The following is a 20288-nucleotide window of genomic DNA, read 5'->3' as shown; positions in this document are numbered from 1 at the left end:
GCTGCAGACATGTAGGGTAATAAGGCATGATTGCATTCATTGTAGCGTTTGCTCCACTGGATAATCAAAAAGAAGCATTCCAGTTGCACACAGGATATGTAAGAGTAAAGGAAGGAAATGAAGGACAGTTGCCTACTGTACTTTTACATTTCTTTTGTCTTGCAGCTGCCAAGAGTAAATGCAATTTCAAGAGCGCATTTTAAATAATGTAGAGATGAGATTTTACTGGTGATAACTTAGAAAACCACACTGGGAAGTGTGCATAAAACCTTCCCCCCCTCCCCAAAAAGGGGGTTTGACCTGTACTGATTTTTTTTTTCATTTGAACTGGTTTTTTCCCAGCTTTGGTTAATCATCTGGTAACATGACCTGGTATTATACCTAACCCATTTTGCAGTGTGTCTGGTCCTGGCAGGATTTTGCTACACCAAGTGCACTCAATAGACTGAAAGTCGCTTTAAATCCTTGGAATGTTGTTGGGTTTTATTTAACAATTCTCCCACTGCCTCGGCACAAACTCCGGGCTTTTCAGCTGGGATTGTGCTCCGCATAATGCAAAGAGGAATTGGGTATGTAACAGTACTTTGCACCACTGAAAATGTTCCCTGTGTTTACCAGACACTGAAAATGTTTTGTGTTTACCAGTGTGCTGAAAATGCAGTAGGGAGTGTGCTCCAGCCAGCTGTGATCCACTACAAGCTCATTCCATGGCTGGAAATATTAATGGCAGGTGCTGTGGGGAAGGTGATGAAATTTTGAGCTGACCCAAGAATGCACAGACACATTCTGGAAATAAATTAGTGTCTCTAAATGCATGGCAGGCTACTTTGAATTTTACATGTGTGGATTTGACCAGATCTTCCTTGTAGAAAATACTGGGGTTTCTTCATCAAGTTCTTGCCAATTTAGATAGGAAGGTGACCACAGATAGTGAAATTTTAGCATAATTTTCTCTGAGGGGTGTGTATGCAGACATTTGTGTGTGTGTATTTGTGTATAAACTGTCCCTAGAACGGAAGTGGAATTCCTTGGAATTTTATTTGGACACAAGGGTTCTGCTATATAGGTTTTCAAATTTCAGGTTCAGAATCCTATAATCTGCAAGATTTTTGTCTGGATTAGTTTGACAACTCTTTTTTCCTTTTAGATCAGCTGATAGAAATACATTGAAATTACCAAAATAATAATAGTAAAACCCCTAAACTCAACCCATCAAATATCTTTCTCCTCCTGTACTCTTTCAGCATGATTTGTAGAATGTGAAGGATTTCTGTGTTTGCTTAGCTCGGAATTAGCCTTGTATTCCTACTTTGGTTGGTGGTCATGAGCAGTCAGCAGGTTGAAGGCATTTGTTGGTTTTGTGTGGTTGTGTCATACATTTTTGTGTGGCTGCTTTGCCTGAGCTGTTTGCACTGAGGCTCTGCCTGGCCATAACTGGACTGCTGGGTACACATGAATGTTCTGCTAAGGATCTGCTTGTTGGTTTTAGTAATATCATCCATCAAGCTCCAGCATGTACAGCAATATTTGTGCTGTAGCAGACAAACAGTGTAAACACTGCAGTTACTTGTAAAAAGACTGGCCAGTGAGTTAGGAAACTCTGTGTTGATGTTTTTATTTATTGAAAACTAGTCCATCAGTCTAATCAGACTTTGTTGTTCTTGAAATGACAGGAAAATAGAAGACTGAAGTTAGATTTCTATTTAGAATTTATATTTTATACATCTGTTTAAGAAACCTGTGCACTCATGTTTCTTATCTTGCGTGCTCCAGTTTGTTTGCTTTTCTGGCTCTGTCAGTCAGAAGGAAAATGTTGTCTCCAGCTTGGTCTTGTCTGGATCCAATAGTGGATGAAATTCCTGACTACAGCTCTCTCAACCGGTGTCCTGACTCCTGGGGAAGTATTGGGGCTCCTTCTAATCCCTTTGATGACTCTTCCAAGTGTCTGTTGACTTGGAGTTCAGAAGGGCAGCGTTGTTCACTGGAGCTGCTCTGTCCTTCCAGATGGTTTTCCCTGTGATTCCTGCCTGACTTTGTGCACCACATACTTCAGTAGCATATGAAGTGGAGATGCTTTCCTGAGGGAATCCTGGGATCCTGCAACACGAAAGTGCTGCTTAAGGACTACTGAAGTTCTAAGCTTTGTAGTTTCCTTTCAGCAATGTCTGTTGCCTCACCAGAGTCCGATAACTACGTTTCAGTTTCATGTTTCTTCCTCCTGGTATCTTATTCCTTCTTCCATGATGTTCTCTGATTTGCCCCAGATTTCTTTCTATGGGTTATCTGTCTCACTTGAATCTTCCCATTTCCCTTCTCCCTCTGTGGAGCCAAGTGAGGGGCAGAGGCTCCTGGCACAGCCCTCTTGTGTTGGCATTCTCTGGGTTGTCTCTCTGCAGCTGAGGAGCTGGGAAGGGTGTGATGCTGCTGGCTCAGAGAAAAGATCTGGATTCTGAGAGCATTTGGCTCTTCCCATGATGAAGAACCCCAGCTCTTGACTGCTGTAGCCAGGATTTTGTTCAATGCACTGATGTGTTTACAGAGGTGCAGGAGACCCACCCATGCACTGGTGTCTGTGAGCCACAGCATAATCTGAACACTGAGATAAATAAAGCTTTCTGGCTTTACACTTCAGTAAAAAAGACAAAGGCCAACCTTCTGGGAGTGGAAACTGAGTAAAAGATGATTTCATGCACCTTTTCCAAAGACAGGGGTAATAATTTATGGTTCCAGTGAGACTTTGATCAAGCCTGTGGTGATTTTGGTAGCTGGTACTGTTAGAGCAGTTGTAATACACATCCAGCTTGTTCTGTGGGGTGCTGATTATGTTATCTTTAACCAGGTGGCTTTGTTGGGAAATACTTCTCATTACATGGCAGTTGCCAGGCCACTGCCACTGGGCTCTCAGGCAGGCTGGTTCAAAACTACCCAACCTGCGTAGCTGGGAAGTGCAGCTGTTCCTGCTGCAAATTCCCTCCAGGAGTCACGTCCTGAGTGGGGTTTGGCAGGGAGGAAAGCCTGCAAACCATGCTGCAGACCAGGACAGTGTTCTCAGTCAGGGAGACACTGATTTGGCTCAGAACTGGAAGTGTCACCCAGGCAGGTATTGAGAAGCCCCTGCATGTCCTGGGGGTGTTTTATGCAAAAACACATGGGACTAGAAGAGGCAGTTCTGTCCTTGTTGAGAGAACTTCAGCACAAAGCCCTGGAGCAGTAATGTGAACACATGTGCATGAAAATGTCCCCTGGCTCCTGCAGGATCCTGTGACACGTCAGTGCTGTCCCTGTGAGCCTCTTGGGCTGTCACTTCTGAGTTCAGTCCATAAAGGCCTCAGGACTGGGACTGTGCCTTGACTTGTGTCTGTGAGGCACCAGGGACTCTCTGTCTGGTGTCAGTCATCACAAGGAGCTCAGTGATATTCATCCAAATTTGTGTTTTCTTTCACAGAAGCTCAAGTTTGAACATGAGAGATTTCTTTTTAAGTGTGAGAAAAGCTCAGGCTGCTCTTTTTCATAGCGAGAATTTCTCTGTAGCTGCTGTGGCTTTAAAGGTGACATTTTATTTTTGAGTAGTCTAGAGAGAGAGGTACTTAAAAAACTAGATTCAGGACATACTAAAAATATCTCCAGTCACATTACCTCTGAAATTAGCCACTGCTTCTCTTCAGTCAGGCTGATGCTGTGATGTGTTTGTGTCGGCATAAACTACCCTGTGGGTCATTCCCTTCCTGGGGAGTGGAAGCCAGGATGGACAGCTCTGTTTCTCTGTTTGGGAGCCCAGAGGAGAGGCCCTTGGGGTTGATAGTAACCCAAATAGTTTAACCTGGTTTGGTCAGTGTGTCTGTGCCTTGTGTGTGCTTTGTGCTTGTGTCTATCTCCCCCAGTGATGGTTGTTCCCTAATATTTTTAAAACCCATCGACCAATTTGAATCAAATTTGAGGATATCAAGCTCAGAAATATTAGGCTTTCGGAAGTTTTCTGAAAATTAGGAAACTAAGTAGAGGAAGGAGCCCTCTCCCTCTGATACTGCCACTGAGGGAAAGATTGCATCACCCACATTTATATCAGGAGCCCCAAGTGGAAGTGGTAATCTCTAGGAAATCAAGCCATTAATTTGGCAGTAAGTTTAGGGATTTTTTAAATTTATTTTCACCTCCCTTTCCACCATGCTGTTGTGCTCTGCCAAAACAAATGTGCTGACTGTTGGTAGTGTGTGAAGAGAGGAGCAGAGCCATGGCACTGCCCACTGACATGGAAGGATCATTTTCACTCCCCACCTCTGGCAGCAGAAGTATCAGCCAGGGTGGAGGTGCTGAGGACCAGCTTTTCAACCCAAGTTCTGACTTAACAGAGTAACTCAACCCTATTAACCTTATCAGGTGCAGCCCCTGGGTTTGTCAGCCTTGTCAAGTCAGGCCGTGGGGCTAAATCAGCACTCAGCAAAGAATTAAAACAGAAGGCCTGAACCAGGAATTGCTACATAAGTTTATCAGTGCTGGCTGGCAGCTTGCCAAAGTGAAGGCAGGAGCTTCAGCAGCCCTGGAAGTCAGGATGTGGGAGCTGCAGATGAGAAGTACCACAGGAGCAATTTGGAAAAGCATCTGTTTGGAGTTTGATTACTGTGCATCATCCCATTTGCTGGCCTGCCTTCCCTGCAGGTCACCTGAGCTGCTCTGATGTTGCCAGGAGAACAGTTTTGACATGCAAACAGCACCTAAAAATAAAATACACTTTAAATTTTAACATGTTTCAAAAGTATAGATTCATTCAGGTTTTGAGAGTAACGATTGCTTAGTCATTGTGTAAGAACATGGAAAGAATTTAGTGGGGAGCTGTGGAAGAATGCCATTCATCAGCAGCACAGGTGTTCAGCCATCTCCAAAACATTCAGCAGACTGGGCTGACACTCTCCAGACACTGAAATATTGTTCACTGTACATTACTGAACGTTGTTTAACCACTGCAGGACAGATCCTTGTTCTTGAACCTACCGCTGACCAACACCACAGCAGGGTGAGGTAGGCATGGCTCAGGAAAGCTCTTGGAACTGTTAAAAGAATCTTTTAATTTATTTGCAAAGCTTCATGAGATTCTTAGTGTTTGCAGCTACAGGAAGGGAAAAACTGGAACTGAATGCTGGACCCTGACTGCTCGCTCTTAAAGCAGATGCTGTTTGGTACAGAGACTCCAAATATTTCTTCTGATTTATTGCCAAGTCTGACCTTGTCTCTTCATTCTGGAAGGGAGATAGTGAGGAATTTAAAGGCTCCAGGATCCCTGCTGCTGAATTCCATGTTCTTCTTTGTTTAGCAGTCTCATGAAAGGCTCTGATTTGATATTTTTCTTCCTTCTCTCTGAATTCAGGCCCTCTGTTGAAGCAGGTGGCTCAGATGAGTTGCAGGGACAAACTGACAAATCCAAAAGTGGAAGTCGCAGAACTCATCTGAAAAAGAAAGATGAAAATATCCCCAGAGATGGTTTGGGAACCTTACACAGTTTTCAAAGCTGCAGCTATTGCATGCAGTGCCAAGGTTGCTTTTCCATCTCTTGGAAGATGGTAACATGCAGGTGCGAATCCATCCTGAGGACAGGTGTTGGCAGACTGACATAGGCAGGTGGCAGAGCGGTGGGAATGGGGCACGGGAGCCCTCAAGCACTTTTCTTTCTGATGGCGAAGTTGTTACATTTTTCTCTTTTTGGTGAGGTATTTATTTCCTGAAAGATGCAGCTTAGGGGACACTGAGGCAACTCTTGAGTTCAGGCCTCTTCCACCAGACAGGACAGGTCAAAATGAAAATACTGAAATATTGATTTTTAATAACATCTGGGAAAGGGAAGGGTGAGAGTCATAAAGGCTGTTTAGAGCTGGAGCAGGTGGAGCTCTCACCTCTTGTCGAGCCATCCAGCAGTTGAGAGATGTGGAGTCATTTTTACCCTGTGTCTCTGTGCTGCAGCCACTGCAGTGAAAGACAGTCACTCACACATCTCCACAAACCCTGAATTCAGTGCTGAGTCCTGCTGCTGCCTTTGGGCATTGTGGTGCTGATGTTTCCATGGATGTGGGAAGGGAAGATCCTGCTTAGCTCTACAGCAGTCTGTAGAAAGGACTTGCAGGTTCCCCCACTGAACACAACGAGTCCAACACAAGATATTCAAATCCAAATGCCTTTGAGCCCCAGGCAGAGGTGACTTGAGGGCCAGGATCCAAATCCTGGTTTGCAGCTTGGTTTCACAGTTGTTGGCAATGTTTTCTTTGAGTTCTCAGTCACATGTTCCTGTAGCCTTTCAAAAGCATCAGATCTCTGCTGACTTCTGCCATATCTGATTCCTTTCTGGTGTGAGATATCCCTGAACAACCTTGTCCCCTGTGCCTGTGTATTTTCTTCTCATTGTCTTGTATCTTGCTGATTTCCATCCCTTGTTTCTATACCAGTTCCAACAGCTGTCCCTCCATTATGCTCAGTGCCAGGTTTTGCCCACACATCCCTGCCTAAATTATTCCATGCCCTCAGACTTGTTCAGTAATTCCTCAAGTGAACCCATGATGCCAGAGACTGGAGGCTGAGGGCCCAGGGCTGGAGGTCCATTTTTCTCCAGCAGTAAGTACACACAGACATTCTCAGGGAGCTCATCTTCCCTTCTGATCTTATCTCCTGCCCTCCTTGACCCCTGCCTCCCTCAGAAGTGACTCCCTGCTGCCTATGAGATCAAAGTCACCTTTCCTGAAGCCTTCTGGAAAACCCATATTATCTCCATTTGCTATTTTTCTGTCTCTTCTCACTCCCTAATCTCTTCCCATTTCTCCTTCTGCCTTGTTCACTGAATTTGAATTATGCCACGCTTCTGTATTCTTCCCATCACTCATCCAGTCCAATCCAGTCCAATCCCCAACTGGAATCCCTCTCTCAGATCCACCTGGCCAGCTCTTCCCCTGCCTTTCCTCTTAACAGCTGTCCTAATATATCTTACTTTGAGTAATCAAGCCCATGTAATTCCATCTGTGTGTGTGAGCATGTAGACTTTCAGCACCAGGCAGTGATGTCTATAAACAGATGATGAATTAGCTGCCTGGATTTGGGAATCAGCATTCAGGAATGATGGTCTGATTTGGACTGAATATCCCAAACTCCATATTTAACTAGAGAAATAGGATTGCAGGAAAGAGCTGTGTTTGAGATCTGCATTCAGCAGCAGCCCGGGCTCTGGGGAGTGTTGGGGAGAAGCTCTCTGGAATGTGGCTGTTAGCATATCAAAGTAGAGTAAACATGGAGATGATACCCTGCTTCCTCTGCTCCAGTTAATTAAGGCACTCCTCATGTCTTGTTGGATGGAGAGGATTTATTAATGTGCTGTCATCCAGGGAAGTGATGGTTTGCTGAAAGGGAGGAGTCATTAATGGCATGGAGGATGTCACGCTGAACAAAGAGCAGATGTCAAAGAGACAGGGACTTTCTTTTATCTCCTGCTTTGCTGAGGTCTTAGATCCTCGTGTTTTATCATAAAAGCTTAGGAAAACAGGGCTGGAAAGAACTTCAGGTGGGCTTTTAGTGCATTCTCCTGCTCCAAGGCAAGATCACTGGTACCTGTGTCGCTCCTAATGGATATCTGCTCCATGAGGCTGAGCAGTGTGCTTTCCAGCTTCCTCTGAAATCCAGTGAACACCATACCTCTCCTCAGGTATGGCCAGTGTGGTGAATATTTGTGTTTGTGATCACAAATCCTGGTGAATGGCATTGGAAAGGAATGTGGTTTCAGAGATGCCTGTGCCAAACCTCTGAAGGTTTCCAAAGGTTTTCTGCTCTTATAATGCAGCATAAATAATGTTTTTGAAGGCCTTGGTTAAAGGGTCTTCTCAGCCAAAAAATGTGTTAGAACATCTCTCAGCTTTCTTATCTCACTTGCATTTGGTATCTGAAGCAGCTTTTGCTGGTGTGGGTGAGGACAGTTATCCCTAAATCCAGGAGAGGTCTCGATCTCTTAAGGTTTTTCCACTGTCTGGGCAGCCCCCTCTGCCTGAATCAGTGAATTAGCAGAGTGTAAACCCAATGCAAATAACGCTAGAATAAAGCTCTTGCCATCTTGGGGAATGTCTGTGTGTGGGCAGGTTGGTAAAGGAGCAGATAAATGATTCATCCATTAAACTTGGAAAACCACCGGAGGGTTCCCATGAAACATAAAAGCTCTGCAGAAAGGCTGAAAGGTAAAGCTGAGGGTTGGCTGTGCTGGGGAGGGGAGTCCACGTGTTCCATTAATTGCTGTCCTGCAGGGTCATTAAACAGAGAAAAGGAAGATAGCAAAAGCACTCCTTTAAGCTCTGATGATTAAATCTTGCTGCCTCTGCAGGTTTACAGACATGAAGAGGTCTGGCCTCACAAAGGCATTTTTATCGGGAAGGTACTGAGGAGGGCAGCTGGTTTAGGTGTCAGGTAATTTGTTTGGAAAGGGGGTGGTGCACTCCTGCCTGGGCTCCAGTGTGAGATGAAAGGGTTGACCGAGAAGTTCTGAGAAGGGTTGAGCTGCAGTGGTGCCATAGCTAAAATTTGGGTGTTTCTGCCTGAATCACAGTCCTTTCGCAAAGATTAAGGCATGTGGTTGAATCTGGCTCGTTCAGCTAGAGCCCTGGTGTTGTGAAATGTTATCCAGGGCTGCTTATTAGACCCGTGGGTGTCGTATCAATATTCAATGCCAAGTATCTCTAGTTATTCCCAATAATCAGAAAAGTATCTCCTGCCAAAGGTATTGAACGTTTCACTCATTTGTGCTATAAGGACCTTGTGTTCTGAGGAGTTTATCATTGTGAGCTCCAGAAACATCAGCTAGTGCTGTGAATATCAGGGAGAGGTTTGATTTGTTAGTCCTTCAGGGTGAGTGTAACTAAAATCAAGAGATTCAGAAAGTAACTACACTTTGTGTTTCAGCTGTTTGTTTTTCTTGCTGGGCTTTTGGGATTCTGATAGCACTTGTGTACACTGGAAATGACAGTGTTTTCAGAGGAAGAAGTTATTTTATTGGGCACTACAGGACTGCAGTCTGAGTTCTGGGGAAAGTTGTGCTGCATCCCTGCAGGTCACGGTGAACAGAGTTTTACAGGGGTCATGTTGAAATTCAGGACAGGCTATATTCTCCAAAGGAGAAGAGGATTCTGTGGTGATGGGCACATTTGCAACGAGTTGGCCAGGTACAGAAAGTCGGGATCTGGTGCCTCTTCTCAGGAGTCATGGTGGCTTCCATCAGCTGGTCTGTGACATCAGAATCTCTTCCTGTATAAATACTTGAGTTCCAAATATTGTGACTTGCACTGGTGTGATTATTAACTTGTTTTCCTACCTGATCGTAGCTGTGTCTTGTGCACTGGATGGTTGCTCTGTAATTTCCGTACTTGTGGTTCATGACAAGTGTGTTGTTTCCAGTGTGGATTTCGTTAAATGCAGTAACAATGAAAATTATTGCTAAGGAAAACAGTTTCCATACATGAATATTAAACTCTAATGGAAACCATGTTGTTACTGCAAGATTAACAGAAATTGGCATCTTGGATGACTGTCTAGCATTAAGCCAAATTAATCTGTGCCACTAAAATTGCATGTCCGGCTTTGATTTAGGACATTCTCATAAAATGAAGGAACAGCTCACCCTGTTCGCTTTTCTGGATGATCCCTGTAAACCAGACTTGGACCTGGAGGCTCAGTGGTGACAGCCTTAGCCTGTCTGTGTTGTACATGCTGCAGAGGGCCCTTCCATGGATACAGTTCTTTTTTACCTGGATACCACTGACTCTTGAGACCTCTGTTTATTCAGCTGTAGAACAGTGTTAGTACCTATCTTGGAGGCAGTTTAGTGGGTTTCTTCTTCTTTAATGTTTCTTAAGTTTTGGAACCTTTTCTGTGTAGGCTTTATAGAAAGGGAAAAGTATTTTCATTTTAAGTATCACAAGCACTGAAAGATTCCCTTGGTGACTGACTTGATGTGTAAATACAGGCAGGGCATCTCGGTCAAACATATCATAGCCATTGAATGGAAAGGCAGAGCATGAATCACTTCAGGGTTTCCTGATTTTACTTGTGTAGGATGTTAAGAGAGGCTACAGGAATGTAATTGATGGCAATGTGTGAGCTGCACAAATCGAAAATCGTGGGAGAATGAGAAAAACATCAGCTCAACACCAAACTAGTAATGATGGGGAATGGGAGGTTTGCTCTGAGCATGTGGATATGCAGGGAGTCTCTGTCTGTGCCAAGCAGACTTCAGGACTTGGAGTTTGGCTCCCTTCCCAACAGCAAATACATTGAGCAGGAGGAGAGCAAGCCAAGTTTTAATCAAGTAAAAGTTCTGTATCCAGAGGTGGTTGGCAAAAGAAGAGATTAAAGTATTAGGAGTGCAATGAAAACAAGACATTAAAGAGTTGAAAGCTGGAGTACCTGGACAAACCACTTGCTGAGTGAATGCTCCAGAGCCCGTCAGGAGGAAGCCCCAGGTGTTTGGAGTAGGACAAAAAGGGAACCCAAGCACCAGGACTTGTCTTCTCCCAGCTTTGGCCATCCATGTGGCAAGTGTGTAATATCCTCATGCCTCGCCGGGCTGGTGGGATAGATGGGATCATTCCCCTTGGAGATACTGCTGGTGGAGGGCTCATTAGCTGGCAGGAAGGCAAACAGCTGCAAACTGTTTATGTATGACAAGTTTTTGGATAAATGTGAGTTTACACAGTTGCCTGTGTCCCAGGGTTTGCCGTAGAAGTGCAGATAGCTCTGCGTGTCCAAGCCCAAGCACAGAAGTTATGGGCTGTAATTATGTAATTTCTCAGGAGAGAAAGGAAAAAACCCTAGAGCTTGGTAATAGTAAAAATAGTAATTGGCTCTCCTTTCCCTCTTCCACTGATGCTCCTGCTTGACCTTTTTTGTATATTAAAAATAGATTTGTGGTAATTGCTGACAGTGTATCTGACAGATAAGGAGTTTTTCCCCTAAAGAAAGCCACTGTCTGTATATTTGCAGAGGTACATGAGAAGTGTGGGGTTTTTTTAAAAAATAAACGAACAAAAATTCCAGTTCAGCTTCCTTCCCTATTTTTCATTTTCACACACACACACCTGTCTCTCAGACAGGGCCAGAAGCAAAATTACCAAATAAAAGCATTTCCTCTTATATTCTTCCCAGCCTGGTAGAGCCACGTCACGCCAGGATTTTCACAAATGTGTCTGAGTTCGTGAAGTTTTTATTCCAGTTCTGCAGACTCGAAAGGCTTAGATAAAAATCTGGAAGTTTAAGAGGCAAACAACAGTTTCCATTCATCCCAATGAAGAAATAAATCATGTTAATGCATTGTGCTACTATTGTTGTTGGTTAAAGGTGTATTTTTCTCCGCCTATCAGTTATGTGGATCATTGTACTGGGTTACAAAAAAGTTGCATTTATGTTAATGGTTCAGATATATTTACTAAAGAACTGGAGAATGTTTGCAGATCAATAATTTATTTGTTGTTGATATTCTGATGAAAGGAATTAATGCTAAAATGTATTGGTCCAAAAGAAAATTATGATCTTAGGAAATAGTTCAATAGAAAATAAGTGTTTCAAAAACATTTTTAAGGCAAGCTTTTTCAGGCTTAAAATGTGATACCAATTTGTTATAACTGGCTTGCTGCTCCAGAATGACTCTTATTAATAAGCACTCAGCAGTTCATGAGCTGGACTTCTTACTGAGTTCATTCCATGTACTCCAAAGGTTTCTGCTCTTCCAGGATTATGAGTTTCTCTGCCCAGTCCATTTCTGTAATAATAAACTAATTTTAAATGGCTACATTTTTTTTGATTGATCTTTGCAGATATTATAAAAAGGCCACACAGGATTCACATTAAGCACTGAAAATAGCTAATAAAAATAGATGACTAAGAGTCTGTAACTGAGCCACAGTCACTACTTCTTTGACCACTGGTGGATGTACAAGTCCTTAATCATTAGTTTTCCACTTTTGAATGATGAGGGTTTTAGCACAGAGCAAAAGCCAAATAATGATGTGGATATACATTGCCAGGTTCAGTGGGGATTAGAGCCACTAAACAAAGACTTCAGAAGAATTATTATTTGGGATAATGTACTTGACATTTTAATTGGTATTTGACATATTTTAATATATTGGCAGAATTCTAAACTGTTTTGCTGCGCCACACCTCCCAAAAATGGGAATGTTGCCCCCTTCCATCTCCATGATGGTAAACGTAGACCCAGCCTCATTTTATGAAATCTCTCAAGAGGAATTTGGCATGAATACTTTCAAGCAAAACTGACTTGCCTGATTGACCCTTGAGCCTGAACTGCAACTGTTGCTCCTCAGTTAAAACCTCGTGTGTCAGATACAACTGAGAGAGATATTGGCACAGGTTAACGGAAGATAAAGGTGGAATAATCAGGTTTAGTAGTAAGAATAAAACACTTGTGGTAAAAATCCTGCTCTGGTCATTGCTGCCTGAAAACTGCTGAAAGGGAACCAAAATATCTCTCCCTATTCCATAGAAGTGTCTTTCAGCTGACCCAAATACTCGATTTTTGCTTCTGTTTAACCAAAAAGAGGCACGTTCATTGGGCCATCAGGTGTGGACTGAGTTTGCAATCTCAAAAATCTTTCTCAAAGAAGGTTGTTACTTCCTGAGCAATTCTTTGACATCCTTTGGACTATTCTGCATGTAAAATGCAAGTCAGTCCAAGAAAAGTGCTGAAATCCAGCCTTTTATGGCCATTGATTTTAAATCTTGATCTCTTTTTTTTTTTGTGTGTGTGTGATATGAATCTGCCCTTTCATGGTCAGCATTTTTAAAGTAAGCAAGTGCTAGTGCCTGACTTCTGCCTTCACTCTTTGCTGCAGGTGCTGAAGTAAAATGCTGTTGCCCATCCCTTCATTCCATCCAGAACACCCCTGGCTAGCAACAAATATCCACATCCTTATTGTTGTCAAAACTCATAAAAACAGAGCTGGACTTCTTCCAGGTCTAAAGTTTTACATTTGCACCTTGATAAATACAGCTTTGTCAACTCTGAGAGGAAAAAAAAAGAAAAACCGGTATCATGACTCCATTGCATGGTCATGGTCTGCTCCTTAGAGGCAGCTCCATGCAGCTATCCCTCCATGGAAATGGTACTGCAGTGAGGAAATGCTTTCCTTGGTGCTGGTAAACACAAATACAAGTAGGTATGTACACTGTGATATCCTGAGCTGGCCTGTGATGCCATCACAGCATTCCCAAGTGCGGTGGCACTTTCAGCAGGGGACAGTCTGGCTGCAGGAAGGGCAGATGAGGACTATTGTTTTTCCATAGCAGAGGCTTCATGCTGTAACTTTTGAATTCCTTTTTGGCCTCAGCATCAAACCGTTCGTGGTGCCCACACAAACAGGAGAATACTGTGCGTGGATCAAATCCTGAATTCCACTCAGTCATAGGAGACTTGTGCCACCTACATTGGCTTTGTGACTCACCATCAGCGCTTTGCCAGCTCTCCTGGCTCTGATGCTCTCGCTTTCTTTTAAGCATTAAAATAAGGGAAAATGTAAGATTTTTTTTCAGTCTCTGCTTTATTGTTTTATTTCTTCTCCCTGACTTTAGTCTGAAAATCAGGAGAGGTCCATTTAAATGCTTGTTCAGGCTCCTTCACTGCATCTTCTAATGCTGTAGTAGAGGGTATTAGTAGACAAGTTTAGATGAATTTTTGGGTCAGTGAAATATATTTTTGAGACAGTGAAATACATTTTCCAATGAAAGTAGTGAAAGTGAGTGTGTTTTACTTATTTCCTGTCTGACAAAACTCTGGACTGATTCTCCACTAGGATGATGAAGAAACTACTCAGATGATTTTGTATGGAAACTGCTCTAATATTTTTCATTCTGGTTGCATTTTTCATCACTTTGGGTGTTACTGCTGTATGTTTTGAATGAATGAGCTGTTTCACTGGTTTTGATGGGAACATTCTCTGTGGTTTTGTTGCAGGAATTGCTTACCTAGGAGGTGTCTGCAGTGCCAAGAGAAAGTGTGTTCTTGCTGAAGACAACGGTCTCAATCTGGCATTCACAATTGCACATGAACTTGGGCACAAGTAAGAACTTGTCCTTCTGTTTCCTTCTTTACTTATGCCACTGTAGGATACTTTCCTTTAAGGCCAGACAAGTGCAATTACTAGTGTGGCGTGTTTGTTACGATTTCATAAGTGCAGCACATTGATACATAACTTAATTTTCAGGAGGCTTATGTAAATACCCGTTTTAGCAGACATAAATCTTTCTAGTCGATCTTCCCCTGTTTTCAGCTCTCTGTTCTGATTCTGAGTAGCACGAAGAGGCTTCATTCTCTTAAATGAGGGACAGTGATAGAGACAAATTCTGCTTTTCTTTACTGTGTAGAATAGGTCCACAAAACTAACATCTGCTTCAAAATCTTTAAACTTGCCAAGTTTTCTCTGAAGTTCAGGTGTCTGTGTCAAGGACTTTAATAGTTAAATAGTTTGGTAGTGGTTTCATCTCTGCATGTGAAGTAATCTGCTGTGACTGAAAGGGTAAACATCAGTATTTTGGAAATGCCCTTAAGCAGAATTACTTGATCAACAGAAAGAAATCCTATAACTTGATTTATCAGCTCAATCACACCTAAGTAACACACTTTGAACACACTGGAAAAAGCAGGAAAGAACGTGATGAGTCCTAGTCAGACAGAAATTTGCACAAGGAGATTACTGGGTACTTTCTGCAGGTGACTTTGGAGGCTATTTAAAGCTGCCTATAAATATCCTGTGGGCAGAAGAAAACAAAATTGACTGGAAGAGTCAGCTGCGTCCTCTTAGTGCAGATAATGAGTTAACCAAAGGTCAGCTCCACATTCCCTGCTCTCAGGACCCAGTGTCACAAGCACTTACTCATAATCCTTATGAGCTTTTTCCCCTATCCATTGACATTACTTTGGTTGCAGTGTCACAGACTGTGGAAGGTACAGAATTAGACCAGGAACAAAGTTATACAGGGGGCAGGACTGTGCCTGTGGGATTTTCAAGCACTCCTTCCTTCAGCCTCAGAAGGAAATCCCATCTTTGTTCCTGTTGTAAGAAGTTGTGCCTGAGTTTTGTCTGCACCCTTCCTACAGCTCATGTGTCTGGTGTATCTTCCTTTCCTACAGTAAGAAGTATTTCACAGCTAAGTCAGAGCCAATGGAGCATGTTGAGGTTCTGGCCAATCTCATTCCATGACAAATAATTGCTTTATGGCAATGTATTTCGAAGTTGCATGGAGGGTATTTAGGTTACCTACCAAAAATGAATCTCCTGTTCATCCTCCAGTGACACCAAAGGCAGCTGAGCCAAACTGAGGGTGGTTGCAGCAGAAAAGGACATTTGGCTTTGGTTTTATTTAAATTACATGCCAAGATGTTAAACTGAGCCTAAATTTAATAACAAACTAACCTGTGGGTAATGCTAAGGAAAATTCAGCACTCATCTTTGGATGGGCCAAGAGCAAGAGGGAAAAATACTTGAGCTGCAAAAAATCCAGCTGTGTGAAAGAGTGAGACTGGTCTGCCCTGGTGTTTGCCAAGTTTCTCAGCAGAGCTGACAAGCTTCTTTCTAATAATGCTTTGCAAAAAAAATCCCCATCATAAATAGGGGATGTAATGCCCTTGGATACAGCTCCCCATCTGTGCAGAAAATTGCAAACTCCATTTCCTTTTCTGAGGGCAGTTTTGCTGGTAAGACCATAATATCTTTCCTCTGCCAGTTTTCTTTCTTTGCCTTCATCTTGGTAAACTATTTCAGGAGAACTGAAGGGGTGTGGGGGTCTGTAAGGGCCAGCTTAGGGACCCAAGGTATCTGGGTAGTGCTGTTCTTGGAGGGCACAGGAGCCAGGAAGGCTCCAGCTGAAGGTTGTAGAAGCTGTTGGGAGGATTCTGCTGCCACAGGTGTTTGGGGACATGTTCCAGGTTATCCTGTTTCACAAGGAGCTGCAATTCTCTGTCACACATTGGGGCAAACCCTTCTTCCCCCTCTGCCTTGCCTTCAGCAGCATAATCAACCCCCAGTGTTGCCAAATCAAAACGGGGGGGGGGGGGAAATGCCATGTCTGTCTCCCCCCAACCTGAGTATTACAATCATCCCACTGTGCGGTCACCCACCAGCGGCCTGGCTGCTCATCTCAACCTCTGGCCAGTTGAATGGTGCCTTTCTGGAGGCCAGCAGGAATCTTTTCATTGACTGTACAAGGTGTCAGGCCTTCTGGTGTTGAACTGCAGTAAGATGCTCTGAGCAATCCTGTTTCAGCATGTCTTGTGCAAATAGAAGAATTCTTTGCAGACTTTACTTACGAACTCAGAGGTTTTGAGTGAAATGTAAGGAAACCCATTGCAGACATGAACACAAAGAATAGCTGATGGGCTTTAAAAATGAAAACCAAGGAAAACTAGGTGCAAGTTTCTTAATTTAAAACAAAATCCAATCAAAACTACATCCATATTGGCAAAAATATAAATTTTGGAGAGCCATAATTTTGAGCTTTATTGAAGTCTTATTTCCTTATGAGTGTAGAAAAGCTGAGATTTATTATTCTTTCCTTAAGACTAACAAATGTCTGTGGAGATCACAAGCCCAGTTTGGCATTCACAGATAGTTTCTGATGTGGACTTTGGAAAAAGTGAATGGAATACTAATTGATGTGTCAGATTCCTAATCTGCCACTAATGTCATTTGGACTGACTGCAAAATACACCATTCCGGACAGCTGCACTGTGAAAACACAGATACACCATTAAATAGGTCCATTAGGATGAAATAGGTCCTATGAAAGTTGAAGGATGAAAGTTCATCTTCAGGTTTAACCTGTGGAGTTTTTGCTTGATGATGGGGTGAGTGACGTGATTTTTGTATTTAAATCTTCAAGTCTGTACTGATAATTTTGGGCCATGGACAAAGAGGGAGCATCCATCTGTATTTAGACACAGTTTTTTCTGCACCGGATCCAGGAGAAGAATCTTGCTATTACAAAAAGGTTACAGGCAGGGAGCTGAGTGAATGTGTATTGAGGCTGCAAATCATAAACTTTTTCCCAGACAAGACAGGACCCTGAGCAAGTCTTGTTCCTTCAGTCAGCTGGGTCAATAGTGGATGTCTTTGGAAACAGCACACTTGAGTGTAACCACAGTTTGTTGGATTTTATCCAGGATTTGCTGGGTGGAGTCCTGACCTACACAGAAGGGAAGACCCAGGGATCACAGTGGTCACTGAAGTCTTAAAATGTACAAGTCTGAGGTCTTCATATCATAAACAAAATATGAACACTGAGCATTTCTTACTCTCATCTTTCTTCAGATTTTCAGGGCAAGTCCATCCATAAAAGCTTAAAAATGCCCTACTTTTGTCACCAGGATGCTGACTGGTGCTTCCCTCCTCCTCCATGAACTCCACCGGTGTGAGGCTGATCTGAGATTCACACCCTGAAGACCACCCTGAACAACCGACTTGAAGAAAAATAGTGCCAATTCCCCCCCTCCTAGTTCTCTTCGCCTACAGCAGTGACTTTGTTACCATTTTCAAGTCCTTTTCCAAAGAAAAAGTCAAATAAGTTTTTGAAACAAAAGCTGGGATTCATCCGTATATCCGTTATCCCGAACGAAGCAGGGTGGGCTGCAGCCAGTGGTTTTTCAGGACAACAATGCCAGCTTTGTTGCCATTCCTGTTTTTTTCAACAGCCTCAGTTTTCCTGTTGTGGGACAGGGGCAGGCTTGGGTGAGGAGGGAAGATTCCCATTCATGAGCCAACAGAACCTGGCACTGCCTGGATGGGGAGAGAATAGCCGGAGGCGGTGTGGCTGGGAGCCACAATGGGGCAGATGCCCTTAGGAAGGGGAATTAAAATCAACTGACAACGAGCAAGGAGCTGGCTCTTGCCAGCAGCCTGAAAACGCATGGCCTCAAACTTGAAGCTGAAACAGATGAGGACAAAAACAAGTCCAAAGGTAAAAAGCCCGTAATGCACAAATCAAACAGCTCAGGGCTTGGAATCAGACAAGAGAAGGGTTTGGAACCAGCAGGTTTCTCTCCAGTGTGATTATTTGCTTTAGATGTTAGATATTAATAGCTGTAGCTTGGTTAAAATTACTTCAGGGTGCATAATTATTTGCTGCATGATGAAGTATGGCCTTTGTGCTATGTCTCAAGCCTCGTGGTGTTGCAGGTAAGGGAAAAACACTCTGGATATGCCCTTTGTGGCCTGATATTTGTGCTGATGGACTTGTGAATAAACTTGGCCTCCCTGATCTGTGTAGTTCAGCACCCAGCAGAGAGATTCATGCAGATGTACCAGAATGTGAAAACATTGCAGGCTGAGGAGGAATGTCCCTGAGCTGATCCCAAAGGTGCAGAATGATGCCCTGTAACAACTTACACCAGCAAAGCCCAGTCACTGTTGTGCAGCTATTGAAGTTTAATTCCTGAGAACCAAGCAGGAAATTGTCCCACTTCTCCCCTGCCCCACAGTTTATAAAGAATTGGTCATAATGCGTTTTAAAAATGAAAAGTTCCATGTGGAAGCTGAGGATCACCCCAGTAAATGTGACAGATCTTGCACACAGGTAATGCTGCAGAGTGCACACTGTGCTGATAGAACCCTGTTTCTTTTTCTGGAACAGCCTGTCCCATGATTCCAAACAGCCAAATTCATGGCGGTGGGGCAAGGGCAGTGGTTCTGGAAACCATGGAGAAATGGAGGGACCTCTGCTAAAAATTCTCTCCTTTTATCCTGGGGTTATAACATTTAGGTGCAGGATGTGGGATCTGAGAAGCTGTTTTAAAAGAAAAAATGCCAACAACCCTCTGACTTTTTTAGAGCAGCTCAGAAGAGTCTAACCCTTGAACTCAGGGCTTTACCAGTGGAGGCAGCTGAGTGTAGTTTCTGTCCTGGCTGACTTTAACCCTTTTTTTAAAAAAAAGCTCTCACTGGAGCTTCTTTTTCTTTTCTGTGTTTCTCTGAGTTAGTTCCACATTTATCAGGCAGGTTCTGCCTGACCTGAATTTCTGTGGAACATTTTTCTTTGTTGCTATTGCAGAAATACACCAGTGTGTCCCCAGGTTACTTCTTACCTCCCAAAAGGTATGAAAACCAACATTACTTAAGTTGTAGAATCAAACATGCAGGAGCACCAAAGTCTCAATTTCAGGCAACTTTATCCAAACAACTTCAGTTATAACTCTGTTCCCTCTGTACTGCAAATGAGGCCAAACTTCTACACACAGGGTAGGATTTCAGCATGTAGTTAAAGACTTTTCTTTAACACATGCCCACAGGCATCTTATTCACTCCTGTGAATTAATGTTTTACTGTAAGAGAGAACTCTTGGATATTACTGGATAGGGTAATATCCAGTTAGGGATGGCTCAGGGATGTAGCCTGTGGCTGACAGGATCTGCCCAGTGGCTGGATAAACCTCTCCAGTGGCACTGCTGGCATTTTGAGTGTAGATTCTGCCTTGTGTTGGGGAGCTGTGGTTCCCTCTGTGCCTCCATAAACCCTGTGTGGCCCTTCTGACCATGCTGTGTGTCAGAACTCACATCTCTGCATTTGGAGTGGTGGAAAATCAAGGTCACTTGGATCCCAAGGTACACTGGAGCCAGAGGCAATCCCATGCAAGCTTTATTCTAGCAAGCTCAGGTATTAATGACTTTGCTGCACCAGGACTTCCTGAGTAGCCGGAGAATTGGATTCAGGCAGTGCCTGCCCCAGCTCTATTCTCCTGGCGCCAGAATCCCCACTTTAAATTAACAGGAGGACGTAGCTGTTCCAGTATATTGCAGTCTCAGGAATACTGGGAGTGACTGGCTGCTGTGTAGACATACCCTGAGGCTGGCCAAAAATGCTGGCATCGGTCCGTACCCACCCTGGAGTTGCTAATTTTATTTTCTGCCATTTGTGTTGTAAATCTGTTGAGGAATGTCTCTCTCTCTCTGTGTTCCCAGGCTCCCTTTTCATGCTCCCCTCCTCCCAGGTTTCATTCTTCTTCCACAGATAATTGCAAGCACATTTTCACAGTTAAGTTGCCCTTCTCTGTACAACTCCAAAGGACATAATGGAACATTGCCTATTTGATCATATGTGTCTGTACATCAGAGTGTCTAACCAAAAGCAGTTATTTAATTACAGGTTCTGGTCCTGAGAAAGAATAGGTATATCCTAAAATTTCAGGAGATGCTTCTTCCACTTCTGGTAACACACTGAGGAGTCTGTTTTAGATAGAACAAATTATTATCATGTACCTTTGTAGCTTGATAGTAA

The 20288-nt window shown here is 43.3% G+C and overlaps 1 protein-coding gene across 4 annotated transcripts in view; it reads left to right on the top strand.

Moving 5' to 3' along the window:
• The window catches only part of ADAMTS17 (ADAM metallopeptidase with thrombospondin type 1 motif 17), a 167450-nt gene that overhangs the window by 46317 nt on the left and 100845 nt on the right, over window positions 1-20288 (top strand). For all 4 annotated transcript variants that reach the window (XM_032122461.1, XM_032122462.1, XM_032122464.1 and 1 more), the window contains exon 8: window positions 13979-14084. In XM_032122461.1, the coding sequence (XP_031978352.1) occupies window positions 13979-14084 (106 nt within the window). The remainder of the gene's footprint in view (window positions 1-13978; window positions 14085-20288) is intronic.

The sequence above is a fragment of the Corvus moneduloides genome, chromosome 13 (genome assembly GCF_009650955.1).
Source record: "Corvus moneduloides isolate bCorMon1 chromosome 13, bCorMon1.pri, whole genome shotgun sequence".
In the NCBI taxonomy this organism is placed as follows: domain Eukaryota; kingdom Metazoa; phylum Chordata; class Aves; order Passeriformes; family Corvidae; genus Corvus; species Corvus moneduloides.
This window is presented reverse-complemented; position numbering and strand designations above follow the sequence as displayed.